General features: G+C 39.7%; 1 protein-coding gene across 3 annotated transcripts in view; it reads left to right on the top strand.

The window, feature by feature from the left end:
- Window positions 1-17,101, top strand: part of RB195_016349 (uncharacterized protein) — a gene marked incomplete at both ends in the record, with an annotated part of 36,590 nt that overhangs the window by 1,491 nt on the left and 17,998 nt on the right. For all 3 annotated transcript variants that reach the window (XM_064207467.1, XM_064207466.1, XM_064207465.1), the window contains 4 exons: window positions 5,059-5,148; window positions 7,332-7,400; window positions 7,461-7,565; window positions 7,634-7,672. In XM_064207467.1, coding sequence (XP_064063346.1) covers window positions 5,059-5,148; window positions 7,332-7,400; window positions 7,461-7,565; window positions 7,634-7,672 — 303 coding nt within the window. The remainder of the gene's footprint in view (window positions 1-5,058; window positions 5,149-7,331; window positions 7,401-7,460; window positions 7,566-7,633; window positions 7,673-17,101) is intronic.

The raw sequence follows: 17,101 nt of genomic DNA, 5'->3' as shown, positions 1-17,101 counted from the left end.
ATAAGAAACAGTGAGAAACAAACTCCGAGGAGATTGTAGCGCTCTTTGGGAAAGGGCCAAGGCAGGGCTTCACCGGAGACGATGGGTCACCCCGATCAAGCCCATTCTATGCTGACTGTAGACGTTCGTCAGTTACAGAGTAGTTTTTGATTGATTTTTTTGAGTTGTAGTCAAGATATTGAGTTTTGATCTTGCTTTATTAAACAACAGCTAACGTTTCGGCGTTATGGTCTTCGTCAGAGCGTGAAAAAATTAAAGCCATCAGTGGTTTATCCTCTCAATCGCCTCATCACCCTACAGAAAGCATTCGAACGAAAGATCGAATGACGGATAAATAGGGAAGCGGTCAGCGTTCCTTTTTTTTGAATTTATTATCAAGCTGTGCTTTTTCTGTTCTTTTTGCGGCGATGCTCCCGCTTCTGATTCCATTTTTAATTTCATTTGGTAGGAATAACACTTCGTTAGAATAAGAAGGTCGTGAAAGTAGCATAGTCGATCGATTGGGACAAGGCAGAGGGAAGGCAATATGTGTCAGACAGAGAAGAGGAGGGAACTGCGTTGCAGCGCTCGAGTTGTGACCACACGTTCAAAAACCTAATGTGTAGTCTTTATTTGGTATCACCCACAGTCTAGCGTAATAATAAGCGACGTCAAGTCACGTTACAGTGATCGCCAGATGCGCACATACATAGTAATTTTTGTTCTTTTCCTCTTCTCCTCTTTTCCTATCTTTTTACGGGTCGGTATAATTTTTTTATTGTCTCATTTCTCCTCTACATATGCCCTCTTTTGAGTTCATTGTCCACTTGGGGGCTTGGAAATTTCTTCTGGTAGAATCATCGATCCGTATTTTACAGGTGATCGGCAATGATGAGATCGATTTTTGGTTTCATAGCCGAGTCAGCGATTTCTGTAGTTCGCTGATGTTGCTGTGGCTTCATCTTCATAGTTCGACACGAGTCCCACTTGTCATCATATGAGACTTCATAATATTATTTCCTGAGGGAAAATTGCCGCTAATACGTGACTCAATTTGATACATTCGTTTTGACATGTAGCTAGACTCGCTTTGAAGACTATTTTGAAGTGATTTCTTTTCAAATGATTCTCAAAATACATGGTTTTTTTTTGTGACTTCAGTAATCGCTAAAAATATGGCAGAAATTAACAACAATTTATCTTTTGGCGAATTCTTTTGTCGCTGTGCGCTAAAAATGGAGTTCCTACTCCAGTAGTGTTGTTCAGTTCCCTGCATTTCCGCTCATTAATTTGCTCAACCCAGTTACTTTCCACTGGAGACCTATAAATTACAAATATCTCATTCAAGGCTTTTTGAATGTTGTCATCTTTGCTGTTAGTTTTAAAATTGAGCACTTCAAGGACGTTAATGCATAATTAATGGACACCATGTTCATTCCTTTATTTTTCCATTTAGGGCCTGCAATTTAAAAAGAAATCAAGCGATGCGAGCTTTGCAATCCAGAGGGCTGACAAAAACAGACGCCGTAGAAAAACAATTGTTTTTGCGGTCGTTAGTCGTAATTTCAGCATCAACCGCTTCCAGAGTAGTCGGTTGGGATTAGTTAGTATTGTTCTTATACAGACAGGCTTGCAGAGCATCTTTAAGAAATGGTTTTAAGAAACTAGCGAAGAGAAAAAAAATTCTTCCAGAAGGGTGGAAATCATGTTCATGTTTCTACCTGCTGTTGTGCTGCCCGGTTTACTATGTAAATGATTATTTTGACTGGTTTCGAGCTGATTTAATGAAGCAAAACTCTGGACCGATGAGGTGCCGAACCATCGCCATGCACCTGCTAGGCGAGCACTTTACCTTTTCACCATTGTACAAAGCTATATAGTTATGTATGTAGGCTTGGGGGATAAGTCAAATTAGTTTCTCTTATATGTTAGTGAGGGTAAAGAAATTTTAAAATTGGTTGATTGACGGGTAAAAAAAAATGAAGAAACCGTTGATAGAGAAAAGGAATTATAATTTTCCAAAAAATTGTCGCTACTGTTTTTTTTTGTTATTTCTTATTGATCGGTGAAGGCGAGCGAAGCGAACACCAAAATAAGATGAAGTCCGGCATTAGCCGGACGTTCAGGCTGGTTCTTAAATAAATGTCAATGTTAAGGAAAATGAGTAGACCGTTTTAAGAAGTAATATCAAGCACAGTGGAAATCTTGAATGAGTTCCTGTAGATATTGTTGTATATTCGAGTCTACAGTTTTAAATGTTTTAATGTTGGAACTTTCGTATACTCGAGTAGTAGATTTTTCTGAAAGTTTGCTCGAATGCAGATGCCTAGTCTACCGTGTGATGAAATGTCAACATTGGGGACCTGTTCTCGTATAGCCATGATGAGAATTTCCCGTTACGTTTTGTTTTTCGCACATTCGTGAGGATGGAAACTCTGATTTCCGATCTTTGATCTACTCGTCGAGTGTGATCGCGTGAGTCCATCCCGATAGAGCACGTGTCGCCAGCTTAAATTGCTTCTATTGAAGTTCGGTATAGATGTTTTCTGAAATTTCACAAAATGTAATAATAGGAGCACACGCTTAGTCACCGATATTTATTCAGCTGTTTTTGAAGGGTTTTTTTCAGCGGGTTTAAAATGAAGCCACGATTGATTTAGAAATTGACGCGACTTGTTGATGGCTGCTGTACAAATCAATACATTCAGCGATTGCGCAGCTGTGCAATTCGAATTGATCGACCGTTAATTTTTTTTTTGGAATGTTATATGCGTCTCGCTTATTTGTGAGAACTGGTCCCATTATTATTTCTTCAAATGATTTGATAGCTGTTTCTCCTTGTCCTAGACATTCTACGTTGCACGTCAAATGTGTTACACAATACTCAAAATTGAGTTATATTACCTTTCGTTCTCCAGTGCTTATTCCAGTTCACCTTTATGAAAATTCTTCTTTTTAGGGGCTTTTCAAACACTCGTTAACACTTTTTTCGATCTCTTTGCTTAGAGATCACTTTAAAATACATTATCCTTTCCTTTCTCTTCAGAAGTGTCTGATGCTTTTTTCTTTTATATAAACGCCAAGAGCGCTCAGCACGACTCCCTCTCTTGGAGTCTCTGCCCATCCCTTATCTAACATTTCATGTAGTCTCCTTTTCGAAATAGGTTTTTTAGGGTACGACATCCAGGAACGGAAACATCCGAACATTTTTTTTTCAAAACAAAGTTTCGAAACCACTTCTTTTCAGTGTACCATTCTGTTAGAAATTGATTGTTGATAGATTCAAAGAGGAAAATTGCTTCCTACAGTTCTATATTAGTTGAATGGTGACGTATTTCAACAGCCCCCAGGATAGTCGTCGGTTTTCCTTCGTTCTTCTTTGTTCAATGATTTCTCCACATATCATTTGTAATGTTTTTTTCCCCTTCTGCTTTGTTCCTACTACAGAAGTGCTAACTATTTTCACTATAACTAAGCTTCGGTTCTACGGATATTTCTGTTCAGTTTTTGGAAATACATGCACGATTCTTGGTAACTATGTATGATCACATTTTTCGCCTTCTGTCATGTTCCTACTTGGGCAGAAGTTCACAAAAGTAGTGTAGTCGTAGTTACTCTGACTTACTTAGTTCCGTGCAGCATCCCAACATCTCCTTGGGAATATCGGTGACGCTTCGGCGGTGTCGCATTACGACATCGGCATATCGTGCGAGCAAAAGGCTATTGCGACGGCGGCCCATTCTCATGACTTCTAGTTTTTGTCGGCTTTAATAGCTATTGATTTTCTATTGCTTTTTAATCTATACAAAAGTTGCGGTCTTTCTCATAATAAGAAATTGTGTGGAAAAACTAGAAATCTTTATTGAATAGTTCAATATCTTGATGTATTATTGGGTTCACATTAATGGATAAGAAACTAATGAAGCAACGTACACTAACAATTTAACACTAGACTCCAACATCGACGCGACAGCTAGCAGTAGTCGATTAAAGCTAGTCGTGATGTCGACATTGGGGACTAATGATGCGAGGTGAGGAAGCCAAAATTAATTTGTTATCTAACGTCATACTCATTATTGATCTGCCTTCAGATAAGCGTTAACTCTTAATCTCTCCGAATCTGAATTCTGAATTTCGACGTATTAACTCACATCTGTAAATCATTGACGGTTTTCTATTCTACCTGGGGATTGCTCAATGCTGAATACATTCGCTGAGCAGGCTCAGTTCATAAACTTCTACGCCAGATTGAACATCTGTGTTGATTATTTGCTTCACGACCCCTAGGAGATCTAGTGGAACCAGGCTATCATATGTTTCTTTGCGTTACTCTCTTCTGATCAGTGAAGGGGACGAAGGGTCCAAGAAGAAGTCTTATGTCCGACATTAACCGGACGTTCATATTGGTATAATAGGGTCAAAACGACATAAACTACGGTGCAGCTGCGCAAGCGGTTGCACTCGAAACGGCGCGGTATGGGTAGCGTAAGGGATCGAGGTGGGATCGGCAGCAATGGACGGTGGTAGCAGTGGACGGCTGAGCACTTCGATGGTTATTGAGTGTTCACAACCTTGCGCCCAATAACCATCGGAGCGCAGAGCCGCCGAAGCGCAGCCGCCCTTGCGGCTGTGAGCCCTACGGGCAGCCTTACGCAACTGCTCCGTGCTTCATGTCGTTTTGACTCTACTATATCCGCTTAGCCATTGGTAGTTTCTTTAGATAAGACGGAAGTAATAATGATATCTACAAGTATGGCGTCTTATTGTTGATGGAAGTTTTAGACGTATTTTGAAGTGACCAAGGATATGAACAATACTCACTAGAGTGTCCACAATTTGTCTGAACGTTGTAGCGGACCAGTTATCTTTTATGTATGCCTCTGGCTTTATTAGTTTTGGTAGTGGGTTTTTCCATGTAGTTGTAAATAGGTGTTCCTTCTGAATCAACCTTATTTATATTCATCTCTTTTTTATTTCACTCTCTCTTATTTCATAAGGTCAAACTCGCAGCGCACGTTTGCTTTCTTATCATATACTTTTTTCATTTTTGTAAGAGATTCCACTTTGGTTTTGTTTCAGCTCGAATCGAGTTCAATGGATGACCAAATATTAAACGATTTGAGCAAGGAGATAGTGGACACTGTTCTTCCATCTGTACAGGAGGATCTGGTAGGCGTGGGTTATCTTTTGCTTTCACCAAAGCAAAAAACAAAAAAGTAAAAAAAGCGCTTGAAAAATGACAAAAAAGTATTGGATGTGGGTTCTTTTAGTTTTTACGTAGCCGTTCTTCGGAGATTACTCTTTCTTCGTTTCTTTTTTTTTTTTGAAGATCTTTTTCAAAATTGTTCTCATTATTTTTTAGGTAATATTAATAACGTCAAAACGACATGAAGCACGGTGCAATTGCCCAAGCGGTAGCGCACGAAGCGGTGCAGTGGAGCGTAGCTGTCAGGATCGAGCGCGGAACCTTCGCCAGCACCATTCTTTGCTTCGCGATGGTCCCACTTCGATTCCAACTGCTTTCTCCACTGCGATGCTTCGAACATTGCCGTTTACGCAACTGCACCGTGCTTAATAGCGTTTTGCCGGCACAGACGCAACACATTTGAGGCTGTCCATTCAAAGCAAGTTCCCCCAATTATAGGTCATTCCATGGAATCTTCTTTTACTTTATTCTGAAGAATTTTTCTCTGTATACAAGCATCACAGTATTGAAATCAAATTGGTAAAGGACGAGGCATAAATTTATATACCCGCCAGACAATTTATATATATATATATATATATATATATATATATATATCGTGCTATATAATAACACGCTTAGCCCATGTGTGTGTTTGTGTGTCACGAAAATACTCCATAATGATGAAAAACTCTGCACCGGTGAGGTGTCGAACCATCGCCATTCACCTGATAGGCGAGCACTCTACCTTTTCACCATTGACCAAAGCTATGTATAAAATTAACGAACTGTACAATTTGTTAAGACTGCGTAAGCCTATTTTTGCACTATTTCACAAAAAGTGAGAACTATGAAAGGAGAAAAGATTCGGGGAGTATTCCGCAAACTGTAGATGGATCTCAGTGTACGCCTTCACCGTTCATGTTCGCGTTGTTATCACCACCTGTTTTACGTCGAGTCCGGACATGGCATTCCTCAATTTAAAAGAAAAACTTTCCTAGGATAATAAAATTCATATGATACGCCTTTTTCTGGAAAGGGATTACTTCATGGCTTGCATATAGTCTTCAAACTGTGTTTTGATAGCGGTGGAAAGGTAGTAAATGGAGGAGGAGGAGGGGCACGGAGGTAATAAACACATTCTAATTGAACTGTACTATTCGCCACCAAGATCGTTCTTAGAGCATGAAAACCTTTCTTTACTGTCCAATGCGTATTGCGAAGATTGGCCATCTTGAGTTATTTTTTTCATTGATATTCACCTACTGTGGCAGGAGAAGGACCTGCCAAACCACCACCCCTTATGCTTTGAAGGGCCAGTCTTGTTGTGTAAAATTCAGACGAAATTCTACTGAGCTCTGTTCCATCTTGTTTTTTGTTTTATGGCACACGTGCAGGTGTTTTCAATAAAATAAAAATAAATAAAATATAAGTGCATTATATGACATAACTATTCGTTTTCACTAAGCCTTCTTAGAGTGCTTGGTAAAATCAAAGCATTAGTGGTCCAGGCTATATTTTTCCTTTTTTCTCCTAGTAGCTTTAGCCTACAAGTAATGCTTAGGTTTTAGGACTCCGACTTACTCAGCTATTCACTTACTGTTATTAACTGTAGATTGATGAGTTATCGCCTTCTCAAATGGGAAAACCATTTGACAGATAAGAAAAGCTGCTGTGCTTTGAGAATAATTTTTGCGCTATAAAGTGTAGTTCGATTAGAGTAGTGTTGAGTGTTCTCCAACTTCCTTTTCGCTAGATAACCATATAAAACTAGCGTTTTAATTGAAAATTTCCTTTGCAAAAAGGTTGTTGGTAAAGTTGATGTGCTGAAGTTGGTCAGAAGAATTGTTTTTTTTTTTTGAGGATTACAATTGCTCGAAATAAACTGATGACAAGAAAAATAAGAAAATAAGTATGCATTTGTTTAGTAAGTACAGATTTTGTGGAAAGTAACTCGATAATTTTAAAGCCTCCTCAAATTTTTGTCTCTAGTCTCACGAGAAATAGAAGTTTGTCTTTGAAGATATACAAAAAGAAATTGGAATATTGAATCTAACTTTTCCCTCGCTAATATATATGTATATATAATAATGCACATAATATATAATATATATTAACTCTCATGTTTAGCTCTTTTGACAGAGACATCTAAAGTTTCTTATTACAGCTGAAAATGGACAAGTACCTAAGAAGAGGAAATGAAGGGGCGACGGACGTTTCAAAAACCAGCGAACAGGTACACTGCAATCGCACTCTCCGTTAGACCTATTGATTTTTCCTGGTGATTCCATTGAAGAAAATGTTTGCCGAGGCAGCTACGCCAGAGAAATTGCCTACTCCACCGCCGTCACCTGTCGATGACGTTGGTGAAAGCTTCGAATTTAAGAGCTCTCTGGATACAGTGAGTTCTTGTACCAGACCACCAAGTTCATATCATAAGGGTCTCTTTATTTATTTATTTGTCTGCAGACAGAAGAAGCTAGTGAAAACCTGAAGAAGCAAGAAAAAGTGAGTTTTATGCGTTGGGTTAGGTTACGGTTTCCATTTATTTACTTCCATTTATTTATTTGTTCTCTTCTCTTTTGTTTTTTTTTTCTGAATACTCCTTTGTATCAGGTTTGCTACTTTGCTTTTTCCATGAGTATCAATCACAAAGTTACACCTTTCTACAAGGGTTGCAATTCACTAGAATTTGGGAAGCTGAGACTCAAAACGTGACATGCGCGCGACTGAATGTCGCTTCGGCCACCCGTCGCCAACTTGAGGCCCTGGGTTGGGAAACGGTCCATCCACCTTATTTTCCAGTCCTCCCTCCATCAGTTTACTACTTGTTCAACGCCCTCAAGCTAACCCTAAGGAAAATATTTTCTATTCTCTCAGTGACCTTACATCCACTGTTGATTTGTTTTTTGAGTCTCTGGTCCCAAGGAATTGTAATACTCTCGGAAAGATGGAACGATGTGGTGGTAGACGCTCATGGTGAAATACATCCACGGGTAATCATCAATGTGTGACTAAGAAACTAATTGTAATGAGTATGCTTATGTGAAGAAAATCTTTTGCAAAAGTTTGACTCAGTGTCGAACTTGCGTTGTCCTTACATTCTCATATTGAAAGAACAGAATGCTGTTTTTTTTTTGGCTTTTTTTCGTCGTTCTTCTCTAATTCGACCTAGACACCTGACTCTTCTCTTTATTGTCGTATTAGGTACTTTAATCAGCATTCAAGAACATTCCATGCATTTTGAAAAAAATAGAATGGAAGAAAAATGGAAATATTTTATTATTGCAAAATTCATTTCAACAACATTTCAGCAAATTTGATTCTTCTATTAATTTATGTTTATTCGCTTCTAGTCAGCTACCGAGATTGAGAAGAGTACTCGGGATTGTCGTGCCCCACTTAACTATGGGCATGCTCTCCGTAATCGTGATGGGACGATAGCGGTCCCACTCTTAACTTAATATCGTTATTGGTGAACTGCTGGAATCACGCTCTTTTAGATACTTTTAGATACGCTCTCTTCATCCCTGGTTTCATATGATTACATTCTTATTCCTAACACCTAGATTTGTTCTTTAGACACTTTTTGTTCCACACCTCGGGGTAGGGAACAGCGGTCACCGAGCGAAAATCTTCGCGCCCGGTGTTTTGCTCGTCTTTCCTGTTTTCTGCCACCTTCCTGTTCAGCTCCACCTCCACTAACTGTCTTTCCTCTGGGTCTGTTATTGTGCATGTTGTTTATTGGCTCTTTCATTGCTACCAAATCAACAAAGTTTATTATTAATGCTGGTTTATTCGCTGTTGGGTGATACGGTGTTAGTAAAAATAGTTTTTGCATGATTTTTCTAGTACAGCATAGTAGTGGATCGCGAACAATATGTGGGAATTGTTCATCTCATTGGTTTACTTTACTGCTGATTTACTTCTACTGCTTGTGTCATGATCCTAATGTACAAAGTGTTTCATTTTGCTTTGCTTATTATTCGTAATCATTAGTTGTTCGCCAATGAATTTCTACTAAGGCCAAGTAGTTTCTGCGTTTTTGACGCAGTGGTGCACGGGAAATAATTGCTGAGCAGTAGGTTACTTTTGCTTCTTTGCCAGTAGTGGAGTAGCACTGTTTTCCAGCTTGACTGCATTAGTGGTACAACTCCAACACAACATGTTGTTATACTGAAATTCACTGCCTTTGCCTGTATCGTTTGAGTTATTTAGGAATCGTTCTTGGAAAATATCGCTGGTTAATGGAGTTTTCACAACCGGTTTCCATAACATTGTAATTTCAATCATTGCTCTCTATCCCCTCACCAGTTGTCATTTTTAAACTGGTTATTTCGAAACCTTCTTCCATTTATTCTACTTCTACATCCTTGTTTCCAATATTTCTTGAGTTGGATTTAAAAAAGTCGCTGGCGTATCAATCCACTTGGGATGCGCCAACGCGTTTACTGCAATTCGTAATCGTTGAGGTTTTGGAACGCGTCTTGGCCTATACAATGACTTGCGGGGGCCATCTGAAGATCAGGTCAGAGGTCTTGTCCTCCCAGACAAACCTGGTTCAAATTTATCGACCCCGGAGGGATGAAAGGCTTGGTTAGCTCCAGGGCTGTTTCGAACCGTCGACCGTGTGGCTACAATGGACCTCTAACCGACGGCGCCAATCCCCCCCCTCCCCCTCCATTATCCTGAGTTGGAATGAGGGAACTCAAATATTTTGGATTTGCCCGATACTTCATCCTTCAATTGTAATGCCTAGTGAGCTCCGATCTTTCTTTTTTTCTCGTCAGCCTTTAATATAAGTATTTTCTCTGAAATCAGCTTCTATTCATTAATTAAATTTATTCCAGGTAGTTATTGATCAATATGTTCATAGTCTTTTTTCTTCTTCAAAATTAGCCGTTAATTGTTTTTTTAACAAACGATATCCAAAAAAGATGCATCTGTCAAGCGGTAAAGAGAGCGCATATAATGAGATTTTAATGTCATAGTTACTAATTCTACTAACAGTGGATTTTTTTCCAGAAGAACCACTTTTTTTTGGAGAATGTAGCTGTCAATTTTTCATCTTTGCTGGTTTTGGATGGTCATTCCGGTTGACTTCTTGTCTTTCTTTTCTATTTCATTCTCATCCTCTCCCTCCATATCCTCCATTAGTCTCCACTTGTGTATAGTGAACTTTTGTTTTGTCACAAATGGTATAAGCAATATAAATCTTTCTCTGAAATTGTCGGGTGTTCCCAAAATATCAGCGCAACCATTTAGCTTTTATTTTAGGTTCATTTTCTCAATTCCAACGTTTTGCTTTTTTACGGTTGCAATTTTTCTTCCAGTAAGTTATCAGAACTAGAATGGTTTAAGAAAATCCCCGTTCCGGATCTAAATATCATTTCACTGATTTACCCTCCAAGCACATCTCTCCCCTTCATTTCGGTCGTACCAGAGGTATTTCTGTTAATGCATTGGTATCCATGTGTGCTTGGTCTGGTTTTATCCATCTATTATATATCTGCCGCTAGTAACCACGAATAATCTCGTAGTTGAACTTAGCTTTTTGTCTCAAGCGATCGAGAGAAGGAGAAATCCGATTAGTGAATCAACGTGGTTTGTCCTCCACAACAACAATGCTTGGATTTAATTAATTAGATATGTCTTCAGTTTTGAGAGTATAAAGGAATTTTCATACTTTACTATGTAGGCCGATTTTCCAGCATGCCAATTTCTGATACTTGTGGATCATGGTCAATTTAGCATGTGCGCCAGGAACAACGCAGAACCGCATCGGTCATATCGCGTCTTATAATTTCACATTCACATGCGAATTCAGAATTCTAGCAGTAGCTATAAAAATACCTGAGAAGGTTTGACATTTATTATACCGCCTTTTCTTCCTCCTTTCCTTTTTCCTTGATCTTGCAGTTCTTATTTCGCCGTTGTGGTTCTTTGGGTAGTCCCAGGAGAACGGTCATGAGGTACCCGTATGATCATCTGTTCCACCGGTGCAGCCATCTACATCCACCTACGCATCTGTTCCTCACTTTTCGTAATAGCATTGTATCGCGTTGACGTCCTGATATCATCGGTTCCTAGGATCCCTCCCACACTGAGGATCCAGAGTTTTTATATTGAGGAAGAGAAAAGATTAATGTCGAATTTCTCCCTTCCTCAGATAGTTTGGAAGGATCGAAGACTTCTGAGATTCTGCAGAAGTTCCGACGTTAGTTCACTCGAGTTGAACTGCTGAATACTTTGTTCCAAGAACTGTGTTGAGCAAGGTTTTTCTTTGCGCTGCATCCTCATGGGTGAGAAAGATTTCAGTCAGGACTTTGCTGCACTTCGTGCCTTTGCAGATTGTTCCTTTCTTACTGTAGTCTTCAATTATTCGAAAACTTTCTAACGTTGTCCGTGTAATCACCATGATCCTGTGATAGCACAAAAGGTCTAACGAAATTTTTTTTTTTTTTTTTTTTTTTTTTTTTTTTTTTTTTAATTTTTTTTTTTATTTTTAAAACCTTTTTTTTTTTTTTTTTTGTTTTTTTACAGGGGGGGCCCCTTTCCCCCCCGGGCCAAAAAAAAAGTCCGCCACCAAGTTAGCTATTTCTTCGCTGCTTATTGCCGATATCGATTATTTTTGATTGTTCCCGTAGTCGAATTTACGATGTTTTCATAGTATCCAAGGGTTGATGAAAGAGCGTCTGCTGTCCAATGTGAAAATAAAAACATGTTTGTTACCCAGAATCTTCGAAACAACTTTAGCTCTAAAGCTTCTACCGTCTCTATTCTTCTCCTATTTAGGATAAAAGATAAAGGATAAAGTGTCTTGCTGCGTTAATTAATCCGCTTGGGACGCGCTCCCTACGTCACGCTACGCTCACTTCAATTCAGAATCGTTTGACGAACGTGTAACTGGCCTATACAATGACTTGCATTTCCTAGCCGATGTGTCAAGTCAGTGTTTTCATCCTCCCAGACCAATCTGGTAGCAATTTATCGACCACGGAGGGATGAAAGGCTTGGTGAGCTCAGTTCGAACCTTCGATCGATCGTGCAGGGAGCGGAACATCTATTCGCTACACTACACTCGCCTTCTATTCAAGAGTGAAAAATAATCACAAAACATTGGTGGATCAGCTGTCCACCAAAGTATTTTCGAAGCAGTGTTGAAATAAAGGAAAAACGATAACATTGTCTGGAAGAGCAAACGGATTTATTCATTCCAGTTAAAATTCGTTACACTCGTTCCTCACCATTGATAGCCAAGGTTTTCTACGCATATCGAACGGGATGATTGTTCATCATTCATTCGTTTCACTTTGAATAATAGTTTAAACGAGATCAAGAATCGCCAAAGATGTGATAGATCAAGACAGATTGGTGGACATTGGTGTCTACGATGAACCGCAAACCTATTTCACCGTTTATCTATCCACCATAACATTAGTTCAAGTTCTGAGTGGCATTGTTTTGTTTTTGCTGCAATGTTTTAGGCAAAGCTGTGTTTTGTTGTTTTGTTTGTGTTTTGAGCCACGCTCTATCTGCACATAATAGAAGAATGTCAGCAATATCGTTATTGATCTAGTTTGACGGTTATTGGCCTCTTGTTGTCACAGCCACCGTATGTAGATTCGGTTAGAGCTTGAATCCATGTTTTTGTTTCTGCAAGTTTTTCGAGGTTTTGGATTCTGACTTTTTTGCAAACAGATGCTGCTCTTTTTTTATAGATCATTTCTTCACTGGAGAGCTCGTCCGCTATTTTTCTTATCGACAGCTGGTTTAACAGTTAGTTTCTCCATGGCTGTTAACTTGCAGGTTATTGCAGAATCTTACATGGCCTTCATACACGATTATTACTAACAAATGTTTCTGGTTTAACATAGTTAATTGTTGATCTTGTTGATCTTCCATTGAAAAAAATGATCGTAGGCGGAAGAGCAACAGTAGAACCCGAGCCGCTCACGTATCATCATCGATTAGATGCAGACAATTATCGAGATCTCTTTGCTTCCTTATAATACATTTCATTACTTCAGGAGTGATCCGATGAGTTTTGATGATTCCATGCATTTTATTGGTGAAAGTTTTTTCTATTTCAAACAGGATTTTCGGTTACGGAAGGACCTGCTCTTTCTACGACTCTTTTATGATTTTTCTCCATTCGATTGCAAGATTTCATAACGGGTGTTTCGAATTTGCATGGGACATAGTTAAGCGATAGTGCTATTGCTCTGGCTACTGTTTTTGTTATTAGGAACGAGTTTTTTTTTTGTCTCCAGGTGTAGGGAATTCTCTGAAGAGCTTCAGTTTATGTTGAAGCTCTCTGGTCTCATTCGGTTCTGATAAGAATAGGTAACTACTATCTGATTTACTGCTCAGCAACTGATTGTAGAATTACGTGGCGTGATTCAAAAACTTTTTTAAAGCTGCATTTTTTAAAGCCGTCGTTTGTTCTTCTCGAGCATGTGTTTCCATCGTTATTTCAAGTAGTCCAGTTTGCTTACGCATGTATTCTAGTCGGTCAATGTCAGCATTGACGAGCTACTTCACTTACTGGTCATGTTTTCTCCTTCCATTTCCATCCCGATAATTGTCTTTCAGTCTGTTTTCCACTACTACGCTGCTGTACAACTTGACAGCAGTCGAATCTTTTTTCATCTTCGTTAGTTGGTTCTTTATAATTTGACTGGATAATCTTACGTACCTGAGAAAATATTTTGAAGAATTATAAATTCAATTAAATTACAATTTGTATCCTTATAAATCCATCGTTAAAGGCAGTGTACCACGAAATTGACGCTTCTGGGAACTCGTAGAGTTCGGATTGTAGATTACGGAACTCAGCATGCCTGCGCTCAACTTTCCCTAATCTTCTAAAAAAGGACGGCGTTCTTTCCTACGAACTATCTCAGAACACGTTCCCTTGTACATATTACGGTCCCTTAGGAGCCGCCTATTCACTGGTTTTACTTGAATAGGGTGGTGAAGATAGACGCGATAGTCGGAGCCGGTGTTCTGACCCCCTTCACTTCTGAACGGTCGGGGAAGGTACCTCCATCACTTTTAAACGGTTGGCAAAACTACCCCTTTCACTTTTGGACGGTTGGCGAAAGGACCCCGTTCACTTGACCTGCACCCCATGAGCTAAACCCCCTTCACCTGAGGAGGGTCCGGCTTCACCCTATCGCAGCTGTGGTGGTGAAGAGGTATCGTTGATCTTCGACATGTCGACCTTGGACGCGCCGCGTGCGCGTTCCAATTTACCTCGTACCTTCCATTTCTCCAATCATATGAATGTGAAGAGTAATTTGTTGGGTGAACTGATTCGTTGGGTATCCTTGATGCCACCCGGATTTGTTGAGTGTTTCGCTTCTTAGTGTTTGCAAATGCAATCAGAACCCTGTCTATTACCAGAAAGATTTTGAATTTTCCAAAAATTTCCTCTAACGCTGCCTTTAACTGTATTTAATCCTTATTTCCTACAGTTCTAAAAGAATATGAGACTTGATCGGTGTTCTGTTCGTCGCAAGTGCATGAATTGTGAAATCGAGCGATAGAGGGGCGACAGAGGGGCAGATTAGTTGGGGCGAGTCGGGACAGCTGGCCGACCAGTCACAAGTGAATCTGTTTGGTGCCTCTGTTCTTGTTGTTGAAGTACGATTGCTGGAAGCACCTCCGCCTCCACGACTTACGGTGCAATCCTGCTTTTCTGTGCGTTTTCTATTGATCCGTTAGCGGTACTCGAGTGTGCTACCCACCTGCACTTCTTTCGATTAGTCACCATACTTTCCTTCGATGCAGATCCCGATATTTCTTCAGTTTTCTTGTCAAATTTCCTTTAAATATTGATTCGAAACCTCATGATGATATCTTTTACTTTCTTTTCTACGCGAAAACGTATGCTCTGTGACATGAAGTTTTCTTTCAATTCAGAGTAATTTTTTTTTTAAATGGACTCCATTCATTCAAGAGCACGTTTTGTCTATTGGTTCATTAAGAATGTTAAGGAATCATGATTGCCTAGCAAGTAACTTTAACAATTATAATAGTAATCGTACGAAATTTGGTTCGGGGAAACTAAATACTTGCAAGATTGGGGAATAATTTAACGGTTCAAATCAGTACACGCTCGTGTTAGCTGTAAGCAAAGCAATTTTCAGATCCATTCGCAATATTCGCATTTCTCAATCTTCGAGCTACATCTAGTAGCTGTTCAGGCTATTTTCTGTTAAACATTGTCCAAAAAAACTGACAGATTTAGGTTGGAAAACCTGTCTTCAACCTTGCTCTAGATAAAAATTGGAAAAGATAAAGTGTTTTGCGTTAATCAATCCGCTTGGAATACGTTTCACGTCAATGTTTTTCTCCTCCCAAACAAGTCTGGTACCAATTTATCCCCGGACGGAAGAAAGGGTTGCTAGGCACTAGGGCGGATCCGATCTTCCGGTCAATCGATCGATCACAAAGCCACAACGGGCCTCTAAGCGAATGCGGTACACCGCCCCTTCGCTCTGGATACTGCATAATACACTGATAAAGCCTCGACCAACGGTTAGGAAACTTCGTGTGATTTCGAGTTAGATTCCTGGAAACGCCTTCAATGATTCATCGAATCAGCGCGTGAAATTTTCCAACAACTCAGATTTGTGTTTATAAGTCATCCTATGCTACGTCCTCTCTGTGTGGGAAAACTCGAAAGTACATTAATTCAAAGTATGCGAACGCGAGCATAAGTGCAGGCTAGGGGGCGGTTTCGTTGTAACAGGCAGCAAAAAGGTTCTTTTGCAGCTAATTATCCCTCAGAGAGTAGAGACCGTAGGGTAGTAAGTTTCGGAATTATCCCTTAGAATTTGTGAACAGTAATCGCTGTGAGCTACTATAATGCGAGGATTCGTTGTAAAAGTTGTGAATTTTACGTGCTGTTGGTGCTTTTCGGAAAATTCCTGCTTCTATTTTCCGGTAGCAGTTCCTAGCCGCGGAAGGGTTGATTATTTTTTCTTCACTACAGTTTCTATGCACGGTTTACTTGTATTCTTCTCTTAATTTTCTTCAGTACATTTGTTTTCATCTAACATTTGAATAGTAACATAGCTGCAGTGCAGTATCTGTTCTGTTGTGTTCATATTTTCGAAGCTCCCAGATTTTCTTCCGTAATAGCCAAGGAAAATGCCTGTAAACTAGTTAAAGGACACTTACACTTCAAAACATTTCCTAAATATTTCTTACATCAGTTATCACCAATCAAGTATGACCTGAGTTATTAAACCTGACCTAAGATCATACACGTTTTCACTTTCGAGCCGAAATCAGAATTTTTGCATGTTTACTTCTTTTTGATGAGGGATGATAAAGTGCACAGCGTTAATCAATCCCTCTGAGATGCGCCCATGTGTTCGAGCTCAGCTTCACGGAATTGCTTTACATCATTTATCACCAATCAAGCATCACTTCCGCTGAATCGTCTGAGGTTTATGTAGGTGTGTGCAGCCCATAGAAAAAGTTGCATGGCAGGCCGTTGTATCAAGTCAGTGTTTTATCCTCCCGGATGAGTCCGTGACTAATTTATGGACGTTGGAGTGTGATTTGGCTACCGATTCCCTCGATTTCGAAACATCGAACGTGCAGTCGTTGCCGAACCTCTTACTGGCATCACAATACAAGCCGCATGAATTTCTTCAGAGCTGTGGGACATTGTCTTTGGGTCAGACAATTTGTTCGCCATGTGACGTGTTCTCCGGTTTCTGTACAAACATAGTTTGTTGTAGTCAGGTTCTTGAGACGACTTCGTGGCGTTGTACGCCCACAGTCTACCAGTGTATGCGTTCTCATCTGAAACAGTTGGTTATTTTGAAACACTGAACATTTCTCAGCTACTTTTCCGCTTCTTGCTCTATCGCTTGTTGTGAGCAATTTTCGCGCAAAATGAAAAATGGATTCGAATTT

The sequence above is a fragment of the Necator americanus genome, chromosome V (assembly GCF_031761385.1).
Source record: "Necator americanus strain Aroian chromosome V, whole genome shotgun sequence".
Lineage (NCBI taxonomy): Eukaryota > Metazoa > Nematoda > Chromadorea > Rhabditida > Ancylostomatidae > Necator > Necator americanus.
The sequence above is the reverse complement of the archived record's forward strand: the minus strand, read 5'-3'. Positions and strand labels throughout refer to the sequence as shown.